Source organism: Myxine glutinosa, chromosome 5, assembly GCF_964187855.1.
Source record: "Myxine glutinosa chromosome 5, kmMyxGlut1.1, whole genome shotgun sequence".
Taxonomy (NCBI): domain Eukaryota; kingdom Metazoa; phylum Chordata; class Myxini; order Myxiniformes; family Myxinidae; genus Myxine; species Myxine glutinosa.
Window position 1 is genome coordinate 143,682,072 of NC_136265.1, and position 17,060 is coordinate 143,699,131.

Sequence of the window (17,060 nt, forward strand, 5' to 3'; positions counted from 1 at the left end):
TCCCAGCAGTCAGGGCAGAAAATTTGAATTTGCCCAGGGTGCCGGCGATAACTCACCTAATCTTCGTGAAAGGCGTCGTGGGATCTGTAACGTCCACCAAGTTATGCCAGCAGACGGGATGCCCAGTTTAACATGGGATTTGATGTCAGGCCAGGGTGACAGTTTATTTAGGGCCAGGTTTGGGACCCAAACTACACAGCTCAAAGACAGGTTCCTCCAAGATCCTCTCTAACGATGTTCTAATCATTTGCACCTGAGCTGGTGCACCTGATTCTAATTTTAGGTATTTGAAGTAGTGATAAATGTAGGGGTGTACTTACTTTGTCCACATGCGAAATTTGCATTGATGTGTATTTAAATTATACAATGGACTACAAAATGTAAATGTTTCATGATATTTGTTATATTATATCACCTTTATCCAACAATATTGTTGAAATGAAGATCAAATAGCTGTATGTTGAAATATGTTGAAAAAGTCAAAACTCTACATGGGGTGTACTTACTTTTTCACGTGACTCTATCAGGTATCTCGATAAAATATTGATTACTTTGACATGTCCCGGACTATTGCATCTCGTTCTGAGAGCATTTTTAACATTCCCTGTAATCGTGGATGTGAATGCTTAGGAAAAAGCCGGAAAGTATAGCAAAGGTCTTTTTCAGTCAACAGCATCACAAGAAAGTTATTTATTGGTAAGGTCAAGTGACCTTTCTTTCCAAGACAAGTGCGCAATCATTCGTCATTTTAACGAGAAACTCCATCACCATCCTTATGATCACATGAGGTGTGACAATCACGTTGAAGTACGAAATTTATTAAAATGACTAAGAAAACCTTTTGAGGATCTATATACTGATAGTTGTCTCTTTAAAAGGAAGTCTCAAATGAGAACACACCTCATGCATTGTCGTGAAGCCGATGTCTGCATTTACAAAAAAAACTTGTAGCGACAGTAGTAGAAGCAGTAGTAGCAGTAGTACAAGCAAAATACATCTTGTAAATTGACAGCATAACCTTTTACACGACATGATGGAAAAGAAAATCACAATAAAGCTTATATAATTATTTTTTGGAATGTTTGGTTGCAGTGGTCTCTCCACCGCATGCTCCCCTCCAGCATCCGTGACATCACCAAGAGGTCAGTGGGGCATGATGGAGGTATATATGGACGGACGAGTACGATGCCTATCGCTAGGTACTCAAACTTTCTACCTTGGTTCTCATAATACCACAAATGCAAAATTCCTGCCTTACCATAACGTTAGAGGTCAGACAAGAGACATTTGGATCAACAACTGGACATTCAAATCACTGATCTAACTAAGGAGCATTTTACAGTTAACGTTCTTGTTCTGATGAAGTCATTTTGATTATTTCATAGGATACATGGAGTACATTATTTCCATAAAATGTAGAGGTGGTGTGGATAACATGTGATGTATTTTGCAAGTGCAGACATGTGGGCTGGTATACCCATAGCACACATTTCCTGTGTAGGTCTGGGAGGTCAACCACCTTGCTCCCTGTGCCGTAACCCGTCCCAGTTGACCCCAGGAGTCAGGAGACCACTTGAATGGCACGTATCCAATGAAACATCAGATTAAATGTTTAGAATGCAGGTTCGCTAATCAATATTGTTTTTCAAAATAAGGAGATTGCCTGCAAATCTAGGAAATTGATCATTGCATGTTTAATGCCAATACACATATATTTATTACATAGTCAAATATACTGGAATTTTTGACCTCCACCTGTCTGTCCCAAAATCAATACACCATGTACACACCAGGCAGAACCCCGCCCCTCGTGCATACATAATTTATAGATTATCATTACGAGCAACGGTACCCACCCTACGGACGGGGCTTCAATTGGTAGGCCCAAATGAAAAGGCAAAATATCAGAAATTTAAGGCTTTTATTTTTTATTTTAAACGATTTATGTAAACATCCGTTAAATCATATCACACGCAAATCATCAAAATCTAAACAGTATTTGTAGAATTTCAATAAAAGCCACATCACTGTTCATATCGGTAAATATTATTCCATCGTGTTTGGAAAAACTGGAAAATTGGATAAATTGGAAAATGTAAAAAATTTGAAATTGGAAAAATTTTAAAATTGGAAAAACAATATAGCCTATTTTACTCCAGGGGGTCCCAGGATTACCCACCCAAAATATCGTTGCGATCAGTTCAGCCGTTTTTGCGGTACCTGGGAACAGACGGACAGACGGACGGACATTTGGTGAATTATAGTAAGATAGTCAAATATACTGGAATTTTTGACCTCCACCTGTCCCACAACCAATACACCATGTACACACCAGGCAGAACCCCTTGTGCATACGTAATTAATAGATTATCATTATGATGTTTGTCTACACAATTAGCGAAAAGCCATTATACCATGTATTGTGTGTATTTCATGGGCTTAATAAATTCATCATTTCACTGTAGAGGAGGGAACTTGTGATCAAGATCATGTTTAGCTGTCCGATTGCAAATCGACCAAGTATCCTGAGAAGGTTAAATGACTTTGGTCATCGGGAAAAGCACCGTCCGTACCTTGGGAAATAAATTCCATCCAAAGGTGCTCTCCTGCTCCGAACTGATGGATCATACTTTCGGAGAAACGACTGATCGGACAATAACTCGAGCTGCCATTTTCCAAGTTGTTGCAAGTCTCAGCAATGACGGTGTTGTTGCATCGTAGAACTAAACAGGCCTTACGCCTCGTTTCTAGACTGTAGGCCAGAGCATAAACTCCGGGCACATGGCAGATGACAACCGCGGAATCTTCATCCAACACTTCTCCAGCATTGTAGATGATGGAGTCAAAAATGATGGGAGATCGAGGACGTAGCTGCTGAACACGGAAGGTGAAAGCAGGAAGTGGCTTCGGCCTTGAACGGGACTGGGCGATATGCTTTGATACAGGCCAGACAGGTGTTCTCACAGCTATATTTCGCAGTCGATTCACGACGAGCTGCTTCCTGTAATTGGGATCGATTTCATGGGAACATGGTTTAGGAGGAATGTCTGGGTGATTGCCGCATTCTCCAGGCAATCCCGGCAGCCCGGGTGGGCCAGGTCTGCCAGTTTCACCTATACAGCTTGATGGTGTGCACATTGATACACACTCACCCATTTCTCCTTTTGGGCCTGCAGGACCTTTAGGACCTGGTCGACCATCCTCACCTTGCCGACCTTGGAGCCCTGCACTCCCTCGGTTTCCATGCATACCAGGTGGGCCTCTATCACCAGGAAAACATTTTCCAGGTGTTCCATGTGGTCCAGGAGGGCCTGAGTATCCCGGGGGGCCTAATGGACCCAAATCACCTTTCCTACCTGGGAATCCAGGAGCACCAGGCATGCCTGGATTACCAGGTCCTCCACGAAAGCCTTTGAGACCTTCCCGGCCAGGATTACCTGGAGAACCCAGGGGGCCCTTTAAACCCACTGGTCCAGGAAGCCCCATTTCACCAGGTGGACCTTGAGGCCCAGGAAACACAATCGTACCATCCTTACCTGATGGGCCCTGATTCCCAGGTAATCCAATTAAACCAGGATCCCCCTTTTCACCTTTAAAACCAAGTGGACCAGGAGGTCCTGCCAGACCTGGCATGCCAATATTCCCTGGGCCACCTGGTTCTCCGACATAACCTTTTAGACCTGGCAAACCAGGAGGACCAGGTCTTCCCTCTGGGCCTACTATGCCAGGAGGCCCAGGATTACTGGGTTCTCCATGAGCTCCTTTCATCCCTGAGTATCCCCTGGAACCTTTCTGTCCAGGTGGACCAGTATGACCTGGAGATCCTCTTGCTCCAGGAAATCCAACTAAACCTGAAGGTCCAACTTGACCTTTGCTGCCCTTTTCACCTTCCCTTTCCTGGAAAATAATCATACATTTTACTCATTATGACACAAGATGATTTAGTAAAGAAACCAAGGCAGGAATCTCAACGTAATTTACCAACTAATTAGCAAAAGATCCTTTAAGATCTTGATGGTATCGAAAGGCAGTGACACTCACTTTTCTATCGTCTGATGGTGCAGGGCTACCCTTCTGTCCTTTCTCTCCTTTACATGGTGTGAAGATGTTTCTTCCAGGAGGTCCTGGCATGCCTTGAGGTCCCATAGGCCCAGGTGGACCACGCTCACCACATATTACAGAGGAAGCCTCTTCTCTTGTTTCACATTCCCCTAGGAATACCAGGAGTCATCATTCCACAAAAGTTAGTGATGAACATTGTTTAGGAAACCTCCTTGCCTTATTCTGGTGCTTATTGATTTCCAAAGAGAGGTTGGTTCTGAATTTTATGAAAATACTAAGCTGTCTCCATTTGGAAACCTGACGCGTAGTTTGGCGGAAGAGGATAAAGTGTCTGCTCAATCTGGGAGGTCTGAGGTTCAACTTTGACCCTGGCTGAGTCATATCAACGAAATGAAAGAATACGTGTTGCTTCCTTGCATGACGATTAGCATTTAAAAAGGATAGAGCTTGGCAACATCCGAGATGTTGAAATGCCTTGTAAGGGAACACATTATTATTATTATTAGGTTTACTCTCCATTTCATGGAGAGTAACCTATTATTACTGCTAGAGTTTTTCTTATTATTATTCTGCCGCCATATTTTGCACCTCCGAAAACTTCATAATTAATGTTCTCAGCAACCGCTGGTCGGATTGACAGGAAATTTTCAGCAAATGATCGTCTCGGCTCCTATAATTTTTTCATGCTAATTATGACGTCATAGGTCACGTGGTGTGGGCGCCATCTTGTAAAACAAATTCAACTTTTCCCCTCTGTATCTCCGCAACGGCTCAATGGAAAAATTTGAGGAATGGCTCATTCTAAAGAACTCTTCAATGGGAACAAAAGACATGTGTATCAAGTATATTAAAAATGCTAACGTTAAGAGGTGAGAATTCGTCAAACAAAAAATTTTCTCTCCCGAAAATGGGATTTTTTTCCCAGATGCTTCGTTAAAAAAAACTCAGAATGCGAAAATTTTCGAAGTCATACGTCACATGGTTCGGCCGCCATCTTGTTTTCCGTGAAAAAACACAAAAAACCATTTTTCTCCGCAACGGCTGAACGGATCGAGCCCAACCTTGGCATGCATATTCGCATACCCATGACGAATAAAAAAGTCAACGAGCACGACGTCATCCGACACATGGTTTCAGAGTTATGACGTTTTAAAGCTCAAACTAGAAATGGAATCACCTCCATAATTTGTGGAGATATCGAGTGGAAACTTTACACAAATGTTCCTCATGGGGGGATGTTTCATCGTTACTTGAGATGTTTTGATAAGTCACATGGTTTGGCCGCAATAAATAATGGAATTTAAATTTTAAAAAGCTTGTAACTCTTGAACCACTGCATGTATCGACTTGAATTTTTAATGCAATGTAGCTCTCATCAAGCGAAACAAGTGTGCAAACTTTCAAGATGATTGGATGTACGGTCTCGAAGCTATAAGTCTTTATTGTTGAAAGAAGAAGAAACACACCATTTTTCCTTCCAGGCCACGTCTCCCAGTGCTATTGCCATTTTAAGTTTTAATTTCCTTTAAAAAACATTTTCTCTGCAATAATAGGGCCGATTGAGGTAAAATTTTCACCATAGGAGGGACTCGGTCTGTAGAATATTTTAATGGTAAATATGACGTCGTAGGTCACGTGGTTCAGCCGCCATATTGTTTTTCGTGAACACACAAAAAACCCTTTTTCTCTGCAACGGATGAACAGATCGAGGCCAAACTTTGCAAGCAGAATCGCATGCCCATGTCGAACAAAAAAGTCAGCGAGGGCGACATCATCCGGTACATGGTTTCAGAGTTATGACGTTTTTAAGCATGAACCTTTAAAACCTAGCTCCTCCCTCATTTTTGATCCAATCGAGGAGAAAATTCACAGATCTGTTCAGCATGTCAGTCTACTAAAATGTCATTTTAGAATTTGCGATAGGTCACGTGGTTTGGCAGATATCGTTAATTAAACGAATTTTTTTTTTTTAAATGGATATCTCTTGAATCGCTTTATTGATCGACGTGAAACTTCATACTGTAGTAGGAGTCATGAAGAGTAACAAGTGTGCAAAATCTCAAGATGATTGGATGTACGGTCTGGAAACTAGAAGTTGTTATTGCCTGAAGAAGAAGAACCACACCACTTTTTTTGACCAGGCCATGTGACATAACCACCTCACGAGCTAAGGGTAGCTCGAAATTAAATTGTCTTCGGATTTGGTAGTCGCTAGAGGGTGTTAACATTCGAATGCAACAAATCTGGGCAAATTGTGATGAATTTTCGTAAAACTACACGATATTGTCATTTACATTGGAAAATAACATTGTAAAACTCTTCGCCGCCTCGGCTTATTTCTCGCTCTGAAGTTCATCCTGTCTTCAATTTTAAGGAGAAAGAGAGGTATCTGCAAGCAATGGTGACCTTTATTTTGTGGAAATCCGATTTAAAATGACGAAGTTATTCAAAATCTAACATTTTAAATGGGTCGCATTTCCAAAGTGAAATCTTCCACAGGTAAAATATCCATGCGTGCAGGCACACCTTACGGCGTCAATTTGGCTCCGATTTCAAATCGGATTTCGATTGTCGCCTTGCCTTGGATGAGTTAACAAAATACCACAACAAATTTGGTGACAATCACGAAAAATTTGACCAAGTTCGATCGACGGGATACTTCGTTCTTCCGCTGACATACGGCATGGGCCACGGATGACGTCATGCCACGGCATGACGTTCTTCGACGGGTGGCAGATATCGTTAATTAAACGAAAATATTTTTTTTAATGGATGGGGTGGGGGGATGTGTGTGTGTTTGTGTGGAGGGGTGTGCGTGTGGGGGGAGGGGTGTGGGGGTGTTTGTGTGTGGGTGTGTGGGTGTGTGTGTATATATGTGTGTGTGTGTGTGTGTGTGTGTGTGTGTGTGTGTGTGTGTGTGTGTGTGTCGAGGTGGGGGTGTGTGTGTGTATGTGTGGAGGGGTGTGCATGTGGGGGGAGGGGTGTGGGGGTGTTTGTGTGTGTGCATGTGTGTTAGGGTTGGGGGGTGGGGGGATGTGTGTGTGTGTTTGTGTTAGGGGTGGGGGAATGTGTGTGTGTGTGTGTGTGTGTGTGTGTGTGTGTGTGTGTGTGTGTGTGTGTGTGTTGGGGGTGGGGGGATGTATGCGTGTGTTTGTGTGTGTGTTAGGGTGGTGTGTGTGTGTTAGAGTGGTGTGTGTGTGTGTGTGTGTGTGTGTGTGTGTGTGTGTGTGTGTGTGTGTGTTGGGGGTTGGGGGGATGTGTGCATGTGTTTGTGTGTGTGTATGTGGGTGGGGGGAATGTCTGTGTGTGTGGGGATGTGTGTGTGTGTGGGGGGGGGGGGGTGGGGTAGTGTGTCGGGGGATGTGTGTGGGGGATGTGTCTTGGGGGGTGGGGGGAGGGGGATGTGCGTTTGTCTGGATATGTGTGTGCGTGTGGGGGGAGGGGTGTGCACGTGTTTGTGTGTGTGTGTGTGGGGGGGTGTGGGGGGCGGGGGGGTGGATATGTGTGTGTGTGGAGGTTGGAGGGTGTTGGGGTGTGCGTGTGGAGGAAGGAGGGCTGTGTGTGTGTGTGTGTGCGTGTGGAGGGGTGTGCGTGTGTGTGCATGTGTTCGGGGTGGGGGGGATGTGTGTGTGTGTGTGTGTGTGTGTGTGTGTGTGTGTGTGTGTGCTGGGGGGATGTGTGCATGTGTTTGTGTGTGTGTTAGGGGTGGGGGGATATGTGTGTGTGTGTGTGTGTGTGTGTGTGTGTGTGTTGGGGGTGGGGGATGTGTGCATGTTTGTGTGTGTATGTGGGTGAGGGGTAGGGGGGAAAATGTGTGTGTGTGTGTGTGTGTGTGTGTGCAGGGGGGATGTGTGTGTGTGTGTGGGGGGAGGGATGTGTGTGTGTGTGGGGGGGGGGGGAGGGATGTGTGTGTGTGTGTGTGTGTGTGTGTGTGTTTGGAGGGGTGTGCGTGTGGGGGGAGGGGTGTGGGTGTGTGTGTGGGAGGGGGTAGGGGGGATGTGTGTGTGTGTGTGTGTGTGTGTCGGGGTTGTATCCAAGGGGGTTGTGTCAAAGCATGTCCAATGAAAGTGGGGTTGTATCAAAAGTGGGGTTGTATCAAAAGTGGGGTTGTATGAAAAGTGGGGTTGTATCAAAAGTGGGTGCGAGTAAACCGGTCATCACTGCCAGCAGTTTTAAAGTGGCAGTTCTAGTTATTATTATTATTATTATTATTATTATTATTATTATTATTATTATTCCCCCCACCCCTAACACACACACAATTACTAGGTATGCCTACCTGTCACTTCGCTGATGTGTTTCATCAAAAGACAGCATGTTGTACTTTACAAACATATTGCATGTCTATCTATGAGTCTCAATGCGGATGTAAAGTGAAGTAAAACATGCAAGAAATGATGTTTTTCAAATAACATGTAGTTGTTGTTATTGTTGTTGCTGTTTCTGTGTTTTTTTCTATTTCTTCGAGAAATATTACTATATATAAATTTGTGTGTGCTCCTTCCCTATCCTTCTACAGTGTAGAATAATAAATGTTACCGTTAGAACCACTACATCAAACTCCAATTCTCGCTTCTTCTTCTTCTTCGTCTACATCTTTTTCCTCAACAGCTTCCACTTCTCCATCTTATTCTTCAATGACGGCAAGAGGGCCTTGAAACAGCCATCCTTAAGATTAAACGGGCACGAATTTTTATTCCAAGTACATTGATTATTAGCTTTCCAACGGTACCATTAAAGCGCGGCGTTACGCGCGCTGCTTGCGAGCAAGGAGGAAGCGGACAAGCGGTAACTTACAAGCATCTTTATTTCAGGAGCTCACTGTAACACTGGCCCGCTCCGGGCTGGGCGCCCGGTGTATGTCATGAGGCCACGCCTACCCCTCGGGCGTGGCCACCGCCCACTTGGTGCGCGGAATGATGTCACCACGCCAGTGGGCTTTTGTGTCCGCCACACGCGCCCCCCCAGAATTCCCGCGCACCTGGAGGGCCAGTTTGCGGGGCAGACGAATGACCCGGCCGAAGCGCCCCCTGGCGATCGGCGGCGTCCGGGGTGCAGGGATGCCAGGTGGGATTCCCCTGGCTGCCCCTGGGATGGGTGCAGGACCGGGGGGCAGCGTGGCGGCGGGGCTGGGCGGTGCCGGGGGTCCGCCCGCAGGAGGGCGGCCCCGACGTGGGGGTCGGGCCACTGGCGGTGGATGGTCCACATCGAGGTGGGCCGGCTTGAGGCGGTCTACCGAAACGCGGTCAGGAGTACCGCCGATGTCCAGGGTGAAGTGCTTCGCCCCCGGTCTCCAGCACGCGGAAAGGCCCGTCGTACGGGGGGCCGCAGTGGTGTCCGATGGGCATCGTGGCGGACGAAGACGTACTCCGCCGTGCGAAGCTCCGGGGCGACGTGCGTCGGTGGGTGCCCGTGGCATGCCGTTGGCACCGGGGCGAACCTCTGGGCGGTCTCTTGCAGAGCGGAGCTACCCCGTCCCCCACAGACAACGAACGGTCTGACGCGGACCATGGTGCCGTGGAGTCGGGGAGGAACTCGCCCGGCACCCGCAGCGGTTGCCCGAAGACCAACTCCGCCGCGGATGCGCGCAGGTCCTCCTTGGGCTCCGTCCGGAGGCCCAGCAGGACCCAGGGGAGCCTGTCGACCCAGCCGCCGTCGTGGAGGGTGGCCCGGAGCGCGGCCTTCAATGAGCGGTGAAATCGCTCACACAGGCCGTTAGCCTGGGGGTGGTAGGCCGTGGTTCGGTGCAGCCGGACCCCGAGCCCCTGCGCAACCGCCCCCCAGAGCTCCGAGGTGAACTGGGGGCCGCGGTCGGATGAGATGTCTGAGGGGGCGCCGAACCGGGCGACCCAGGTGGCGATGAAAGCCTGCGCGACATCGGCCGCCATTGTCGACGCCAAGGGCACGGCCTCCGGCCACCGGGTGGTGCGGTCCACCATGGTGAGGACGTAGGTGAAACCCCGCGAGGGGGGCAGAGGTCCCACCAGGTCCACGTGGACGTGGTCAAACCGGCGTTCCGGCACCGTGAACGGGGCCAACGGGGCCTGGGTTTGCCGGTGCACCTTGGCGCGCTGGCACGCGAGGCACGTCCTGGCCCAGCCGCGGACGGCCTTCCGGAGGCCATGCCAGACGAACTTGTCGGCGATCAGCCTTTGGGAGGCCCTCGCGCCCGGGTGGGACAGGCCGTGGATGGCGTCAAACACCTGGCGCTGCCAGCCCGCGGGCACGATGGGGCGAGGACGCCCGAGGGAGACGTCGCACAAGAGGGCCGCGCCCGCGCCGTCGAACGGCACCTCGGTGACGCGGAGGCCCGTGACGGCGGTCCGCAAGGCCTGGACGTCGGGGTCAGCGGCCTGGTCCGCTGCCATCCGGGCATAGTCGATGCCGAGTTGGACTGCGTGGGCGACGGCCCGGGAAAGGCAATCCGCCACCGGGTTGTCCTTCCCCGCGACGTGCTGGATGTCCGTCGTGTACTCGGACACGGCCGAGAGGTGACGCTGCTGCCGGGCCGACCACGGCTCGGTGACCTTGCCCATCGCGAAGATCAGCGGCTTGTGGTCGACGAAGGCAGTGAACGCACGGCCCTCGAGCAGATGGTGGAAGTGCCTGACCGCCAAGTGAAGTCCGAGCAACTCGCGGTCGAAGGTACTGTAACGGCGTTCGGGCGGGCGAAGCTGCCGGCTAAAGAACGCCAGCGGTTGCCAAGCTCCACGCACCCATTGCTCGTGCACCGCGCCCACCGCGTAGTCCGAGGCATCGGTGGTGAGGGCGATCGGTGCATCGGGCGCCGGGTGCGCGAGCATGGTGGCGTTAGCCAAGGCGAGCTTCGCGCCCGTGAACGCCGTGTCCATCTGCTCGGTCCAGGTAACGTCGCCTTTGCCCGGCTTACCTCGGAGAGCTTCGTGCAGGGGGCGCAGGAGCTGGGCGATACGGGGCAGGAACCGATGGTAAAAGTTCACCATGCCCAGGAACTCCTGCAGCCCTCTGATTGTGCGGGGGCGCGGAAACCCCTTCACCGCCTCCACCTTGGCCGGCAGGGGGACGGCTCCGTGCCTGGTGACACGGTGCCCCAGAAAATCGATTATGGCGGCGCCGAACCGGCACTTTGCGGGGTTCACAATCAGGCCATGCTGGCCCAGGCGTTCGAAGAGCGTGCGGAGGTGGCGTAGGTGCTCTTCGCGGGACGCGCTGGCGACGAGGATATCGTCCAGGTAGACGTAGACAAAATCCAAGTCGCGCAGGACGCTGTCCATCAGTCGCTGGAACGCCTGAGCCGCATTCTTCAGACCGAAGGGCATGCGCAGGAACTCGAAGAGTCCGAATGGCGTGATGACCGCCGTCTTCGGGACGTCCTCCGGCCTGACGGGGACCTGATGGTAGCCACGTATGAGGTCCACCTTCGAGAAGAAGGACCTGCCCGCCAAACGGGCGGAAAAGTCCTGAATGTGGGGGACGGGGTAGCGGTCGGGAGTCGTGGCGTCATTGAGACGGCGATAGTCCCCGCACGGTCGCCATCCCCCACCGGGCTTCGGCACGATGTGCAGCGGCGACGCCCAAGCGCTCTCTGAGCGCCGAACGATGCCGAGTCGCTCCAGGGTAGCGAACGCCGCTTTTGCCACTGCCAGCTTCGTCGGCTCGAGGCGGCATGCCCGGGCGTAGACCGGTGGCCCGACGGTGGGGTTGTGATGGGCCACCCCGTGCTTGACGGCCCCCACCGAGAAGGTGGGCCGCGTGTGGGCCGGGAAGCCGGCGAGGAGGCGGGTGAATGCGTCCGCTGCCGGAAGCGTACAGACCAACGTGGCCGGAACCGAACCGTTCGGCAAGCCGCTTGGCAAGCCGCTCGTTGAGCTGGGCAATGCACAAGCGAGCGAGCTGAACGTCTCGGCCTGGACAAGACGTCTGCGCTTGACGTCGACCAGGAGCCCATTAGCGCACAGGAAGTCCACGCCAAGCAGTGCCATGGGCACGTCGGCGGTGACGAACGTCCATCGGAAAACCTGCCCTCCAAACCGCAGAGAGAGTCAGCGTTTTCCGTACGTATGGATGGGCGTCCCGTTCGCGGCAAGCAGCGCGGGGCCCCCACCCGCGGCGTGCTTGTCTGACGTGCCGGCGGGAATGACACTCACCTGCGCTCCCATGTCGCACAGGTAACGGCGCCCGGAGAAGGTGTCCGTTATGAACAGCAGGCTGCTCGAACGGCCGGTGCTCATCACCACTATTGAGCGCCGGCCCGGGCGTTTCCCGACCTGTTGAAGGAGCATGGCGGATGACACTGCCGAGCTTCGTGGCCGAACTTGGCGTGGAACCAGCACCAGGTGGTGGAGCTGGAGGAGCGCGGCTGGCTCCGCCAGGCCGGTGGAGTTGGCGGGTTTCCCCGCGGTGGCGGTTTTCGCCGCGGCGGTGGGCGGGGCGTGGCAGCGTTCACGAGGTGCGTATCAGCATGCTGCATATGCTGTAGAAGCTGATGCTGTGGAACAGCAGCATCAGCAGCATCAGCAGCATCAGCCTCGAGGGCCGTGACGGCCACGCCGACTCTCGCCCGCGTGTCCGAAGCGGCGAAGTACCTGTACGCCTCGGCTGCCAATGCTCGGGGTTCCGTTAGCCCGGTCCCGGCCAACGCGAGGCGAACCTGCGCTGGAAGTTGGCGACGGAAAAGCGCCCGGAATAGAGAACCGGGGGCTTCGTCGCCCAACAGTGACAGCATATGGTCCATTCGGACCGACGGGCGCGTGTCACCGAGCTCGGGGAGATCCAGGAGGCGGTCGGCCCGTGCGTCGTCCGTGAGGCCGAACGTGGCTAGGAGTAGCCGCTTGAGTGCCTCGTACTTGTGGCCGTCCGGTGGGTGGCGAAGGATGGACACAACTCGAGCGGCCGTGCCGGGCCCGAGGGAGGCGACGACGTGGTAATAGCGCGTGTCATCGCCGGTGAGCCACCGAAGCTGAAATTGGGCTTCGGCCTGGACGAACCAGACTTCGGCCTGAGCCTCCCAAAATTCGGGAAGTTTCACGAAGTTGGCCATGGCAATGGCGTCGCGTGTGGAAGGATCGCTCCGGCAGATCCAACATCGAGGGGGTCACCAGTAAAGCGCGGCGTTACGCGCGCTGCTTGCGAGCAAGGAGGAAGCGGACAAGCGGTAACTTACAAGCGTCTTTATTTCAGGAGCTCACTGTAACACTGGCCCGCTCCGGGCTGGGCGCCCGGTGTATATCATGAGGCCACGCCTATCCCTCGGGCGTGGCCACCGCCCACTTGGTGCGCGGAATGATGTCACCACGCCAGTGGGCTTTTGTGTCCGCCACACCATATTTATTATTCTACGATAGCAGGAACTACAAAAGCTCAGGATATTGTTGCTTCTTCTTCACGGGATACACTGACACACACCTCCTTTAGTAATACATAGATTATTATTACACTTTGAGATAAATGAGGCTAACCCCCGTTCTAGCAGGGAAAATGGCCTTTAAAATGCATGTTGTTGTTGTTGTTGTTGTTTGAGATAAATGAGGAACCTTTTCTTGCAGAAAGTAAAGATTCCTTCTATAAAAGCAGATCACCTCACCGTTTGATCTCCTGAAACCCCAAAACCATAAAACTTTTCTTACCATAACATCTAACTGAGATGTACAACAGCTGGAGAGCAAAGAGCCCGAAGATGTTCATGGTGTTTCTGAAACGCTCATCTGAGTCCTGAGATGTTCTTTTACCATCCTGCGAGACAGTGTCCAGGTGTTATAGGATACCTGGTATTTCAACACATGCAGCTAACTAACTAGGAGTAACATCTGCAAAGTCGATGATGGAAAAATTTGTTTTACTCAAAAATAATAATAATAATAATAATAAAATAATATATATATGTATATACCAGCTTGGCTCGGCTCGCGCGTCGTTACAGAGGAACAGGCTTGTTTTACCTGAGGATAATGAGTGTACCTGAGTTGCTGTGTTGTCATGATTTACCCCAATCATAATACAAACAATTATTTTGCACAAATTTATTTGTAGTGTTTGTGATATTACATTTTTATAGGCAATTTAGGTTGAAGATTTAGATTGAAAAAAGAAACAATTAAAAAAAGAACCCCTCAGCACATACATAGGGGAGGGGTAGGTGCAGACTGGAAGTTTGGGATGATTACAACTCACCACCACAAAATGAAAAACTAGAGGTTCCAGGGAACCTGAACTCAACTGGTCTATACCAATATGGTTCGAATATGCATAAGAGAACCACAAACTATATAGTTTATATGTGCTAAAGAGGTACAGTAACGTTGAAGGTTTGATCAAATTTTGATCAAATTTCATCAGTCTTTGTGACTTTTAGAGCTTGGACGTCGTCCAAACTGATGTTTATGGGTCAAGTCATGTCATAGGTCATGACGAGGTCATTTTTCGGACATCGTCAAAACCCGTAATATATGTGTTGAGGTTTGTTACATACTGTCTACACACCAAGTTTCAGCCTTCTAGCTACATGAGGAAGTACCAGATTGACAAAAATGGATTTTTCAACATGGCCGCCCTGCCGCGCCCATTTTTGGGCGTGCAACGCCCAAATGCAATCCCAAACTAGTTTATGTCTTAAAGATGCTGCATAACAAGTTTCATCAAATTTTATCAATATTTGTGACTTTTAGAGCATAGACGTCGAATTGTTTACAGACGACAGACAGACAGACAGACTGACAGACTGACAGACGACAGACGGACGACGGACGACGGACGATGGACACTGGGTGTCGACAAAAACTCAGCTGGACATAGTCCAATTGAATTAACAACTCACCACCACATAAATCAAAACACCTCAGCACCACGTAATTCAAAACACCTCACCACCATGTAATTCAAAACACCTCACCACCGCATAATTCAAAACACCTCACCACCACATAATTTAAAACACCTCACCACCATGTAATTAAAAACACCTCAGCACCACGTAATTCAAAACACCTCACCACCATGTAATTCAAAACACCTCACCACCGCATAATTCAAAACACCTCACCACCACATAATTCAAAACACCTCACCACCACATAATTTAAAACACCTCACCACCATGTAATTAAAAACACCTCACCACCATGTAATTAAAAACATCTCACCACCATGTAATTAAATATACCTCACCACCACGTAATTAAAAACACCTCACCACCATGTAATTCAAAATACCTCACCACCACGTAATTCAAAACACCTCACCACCATGTAATTCAAAACACCTCACCACCACATAATTCAAAACACCTCACCACCACATAATTCAAATCACCTCACCACCACGTAATTAAAAACACCTCACAGCCATAAAACACGCAATAAAAACACCTCACCACCACGTAATTAAAAACACCTCACCACCACGTAATTAAAAACACCTCACCACCACATAATTAAAAACACCTCACCACCACGTAATTAAAAACACCTCACCACCACATAATTAAAAACACCTCACCACCACGTAATTAAAAACACCTCACCACCACATAATTAAAAACACCTCACCACCACGTAATTAAAAACACCTCACCACCATGTAATTAAAAACACCTCACCACCACCGAATTAAAAACACCCTCACCACCACGTAATTAAAAACACCTCACCACCACGTAATTAAAAACACCTCACCACCACGTAATTAAAAACACCTCACCACCACGTAATTAAAAACACCTCACCACCACGTAATTAAAAACACCTCACCACCAAATCAAAAAAAAATACCCTTAGAGCATACACATGGGAGAGATACGTGCATACCAGAAGTTTGGTACGATTTCACAAAGGTTTGAGGGAGTAGTTGAGTGAAAAGACAACACGACACAGGCACTGCACAGATTTTTTTTATACAGCCATGTGAAAAAGTAAGTACACCCCATGTAAAGTTTTGACTTTTTCAACGTATTTCAACATACAGCTATTTGAGCTTCATTTCAACAATATTGATAGATAAAGGTGATATAATATAACAAATATCATGAAACATTTACATTTTGTAGTCCATTGTATAATTTAAATACACATAAATGCAAATTTCGCATGTGGAAAAAGTAAGTACACCCCTACATTTATCAGTACTTCTTCGACCTAAAATTAGAATCAGGTGCACCAGCTCAGGTGCAAATGATGAGAACACACCGTTAGAGAGGATCTTTGAGGAACCTGTCTTATTTAAACCTCAGACATTTAGTTTGGTTTGCTCTTTGTTGTTGAAGTGTGCGGCGTCACCATGCCTAGATCAAAAGAGCTCTCTGAGGCCTTCAGAAAGAAGGTTATAGATGCCTACGAGTCTGGGAAGGGATTTAAAAAGATCTCCAAACAATTTGAAATCAATCATTCGACTGTCCGGAAGATCATCTACAAGTGGAGAAGATTCCAAACAACTGCCAACTTGTTCAGGCCAGGCCGCCCCAGCAAGTTCAGCCCGAGAGCAGACTGCAAGATGCTAAAAGAAGTCTCTAATAACCCTAGAATGTCATCACGGGACCTACAGGTAGCTCTTGCCACTGTTGACGTCAAAGTGGACGAGTCTACCATTAGAAAGAGGCTGCACAAATTTGATCTACATGGGAGGTGTGCCAGGGGGAAACCTTTGCTGTCCAGAAAGAACATCAGGGCAAGACGAAAGTTTGCCAATGAACACCTAGGCAAGACCAGCACTTCTGGAACAATGTGCTCTGGATAGATGAGTCAAAGGTAGAGCTATTTGGCCACAGTACCAGAAGACATGTTTGGCGAAAACCAAAGACAGCATTTGACCACAAGAACCTGATACCAACTGTAAAGCATGGTGGTGGAAATATTATGGTTTGGGGCAGCTTTGCTGCATCAGGGCCTGGGCAGCTCACCATCATGTAATTCACTATGAATTCTTCATTGCACCAGAGGGTGCTTGAGGATAATGTGAGGCCATCTGTCGGAAGGTTGAAGCTCAACCGAAGGTGGACCTTGCAACATGACAATGACCCTAAACATAC

The 17,060-nt window shown here is 49.2% G+C and overlaps 1 protein-coding gene across 1 annotated transcript; it reads right to left on the reverse strand.

The window, feature by feature from the left end:
- Positions 1-675: 675 nt before the first annotated feature.
- On the reverse strand, positions 676-13,744 carry LOC137439672 (uncharacterized). The gene is made up of 3 exons (XM_068135655.2): positions 13,668-13,744; positions 4,042-4,211; positions 676-3,897 (listed from the first exon to the last, which is right to left on the reverse strand). Exons 1-3 carry the CDS (start codon positions 13,723-13,725, stop codon positions 2,494-2,496), a joined length of 1,632 nt encoding a protein of 543 aa, XP_067991756.2. The 5' UTR covers positions 13,726-13,744; the 3' UTR covers positions 676-2,493.
- Between the last annotated feature and the right edge of the window lie 3,316 nt (positions 13,745-17,060).

Coding starts and splice junctions, on each gene's coding strand:
- LOC137439672 (XM_068135655.2), bottom strand. CDS start 13,725: ATGAACATCTTCGGGCTCTTTGCTCTCCAGCTGTTGTACATCTCAGTT. Junction 4,212..13,667: donor CATCTCAGTTAGATGTTATG/GTAAGAAAAGTT, acceptor TGGTATTCCTAG/GGGAATGTGAAACAAGAGAA. Junction 3,898..4,041: donor CACCATCAGACGATAGAAAA/GTGAGTGTCACT, acceptor ATTATTTTCCAG/GAAAGGGAAGGTGAAAAGGG.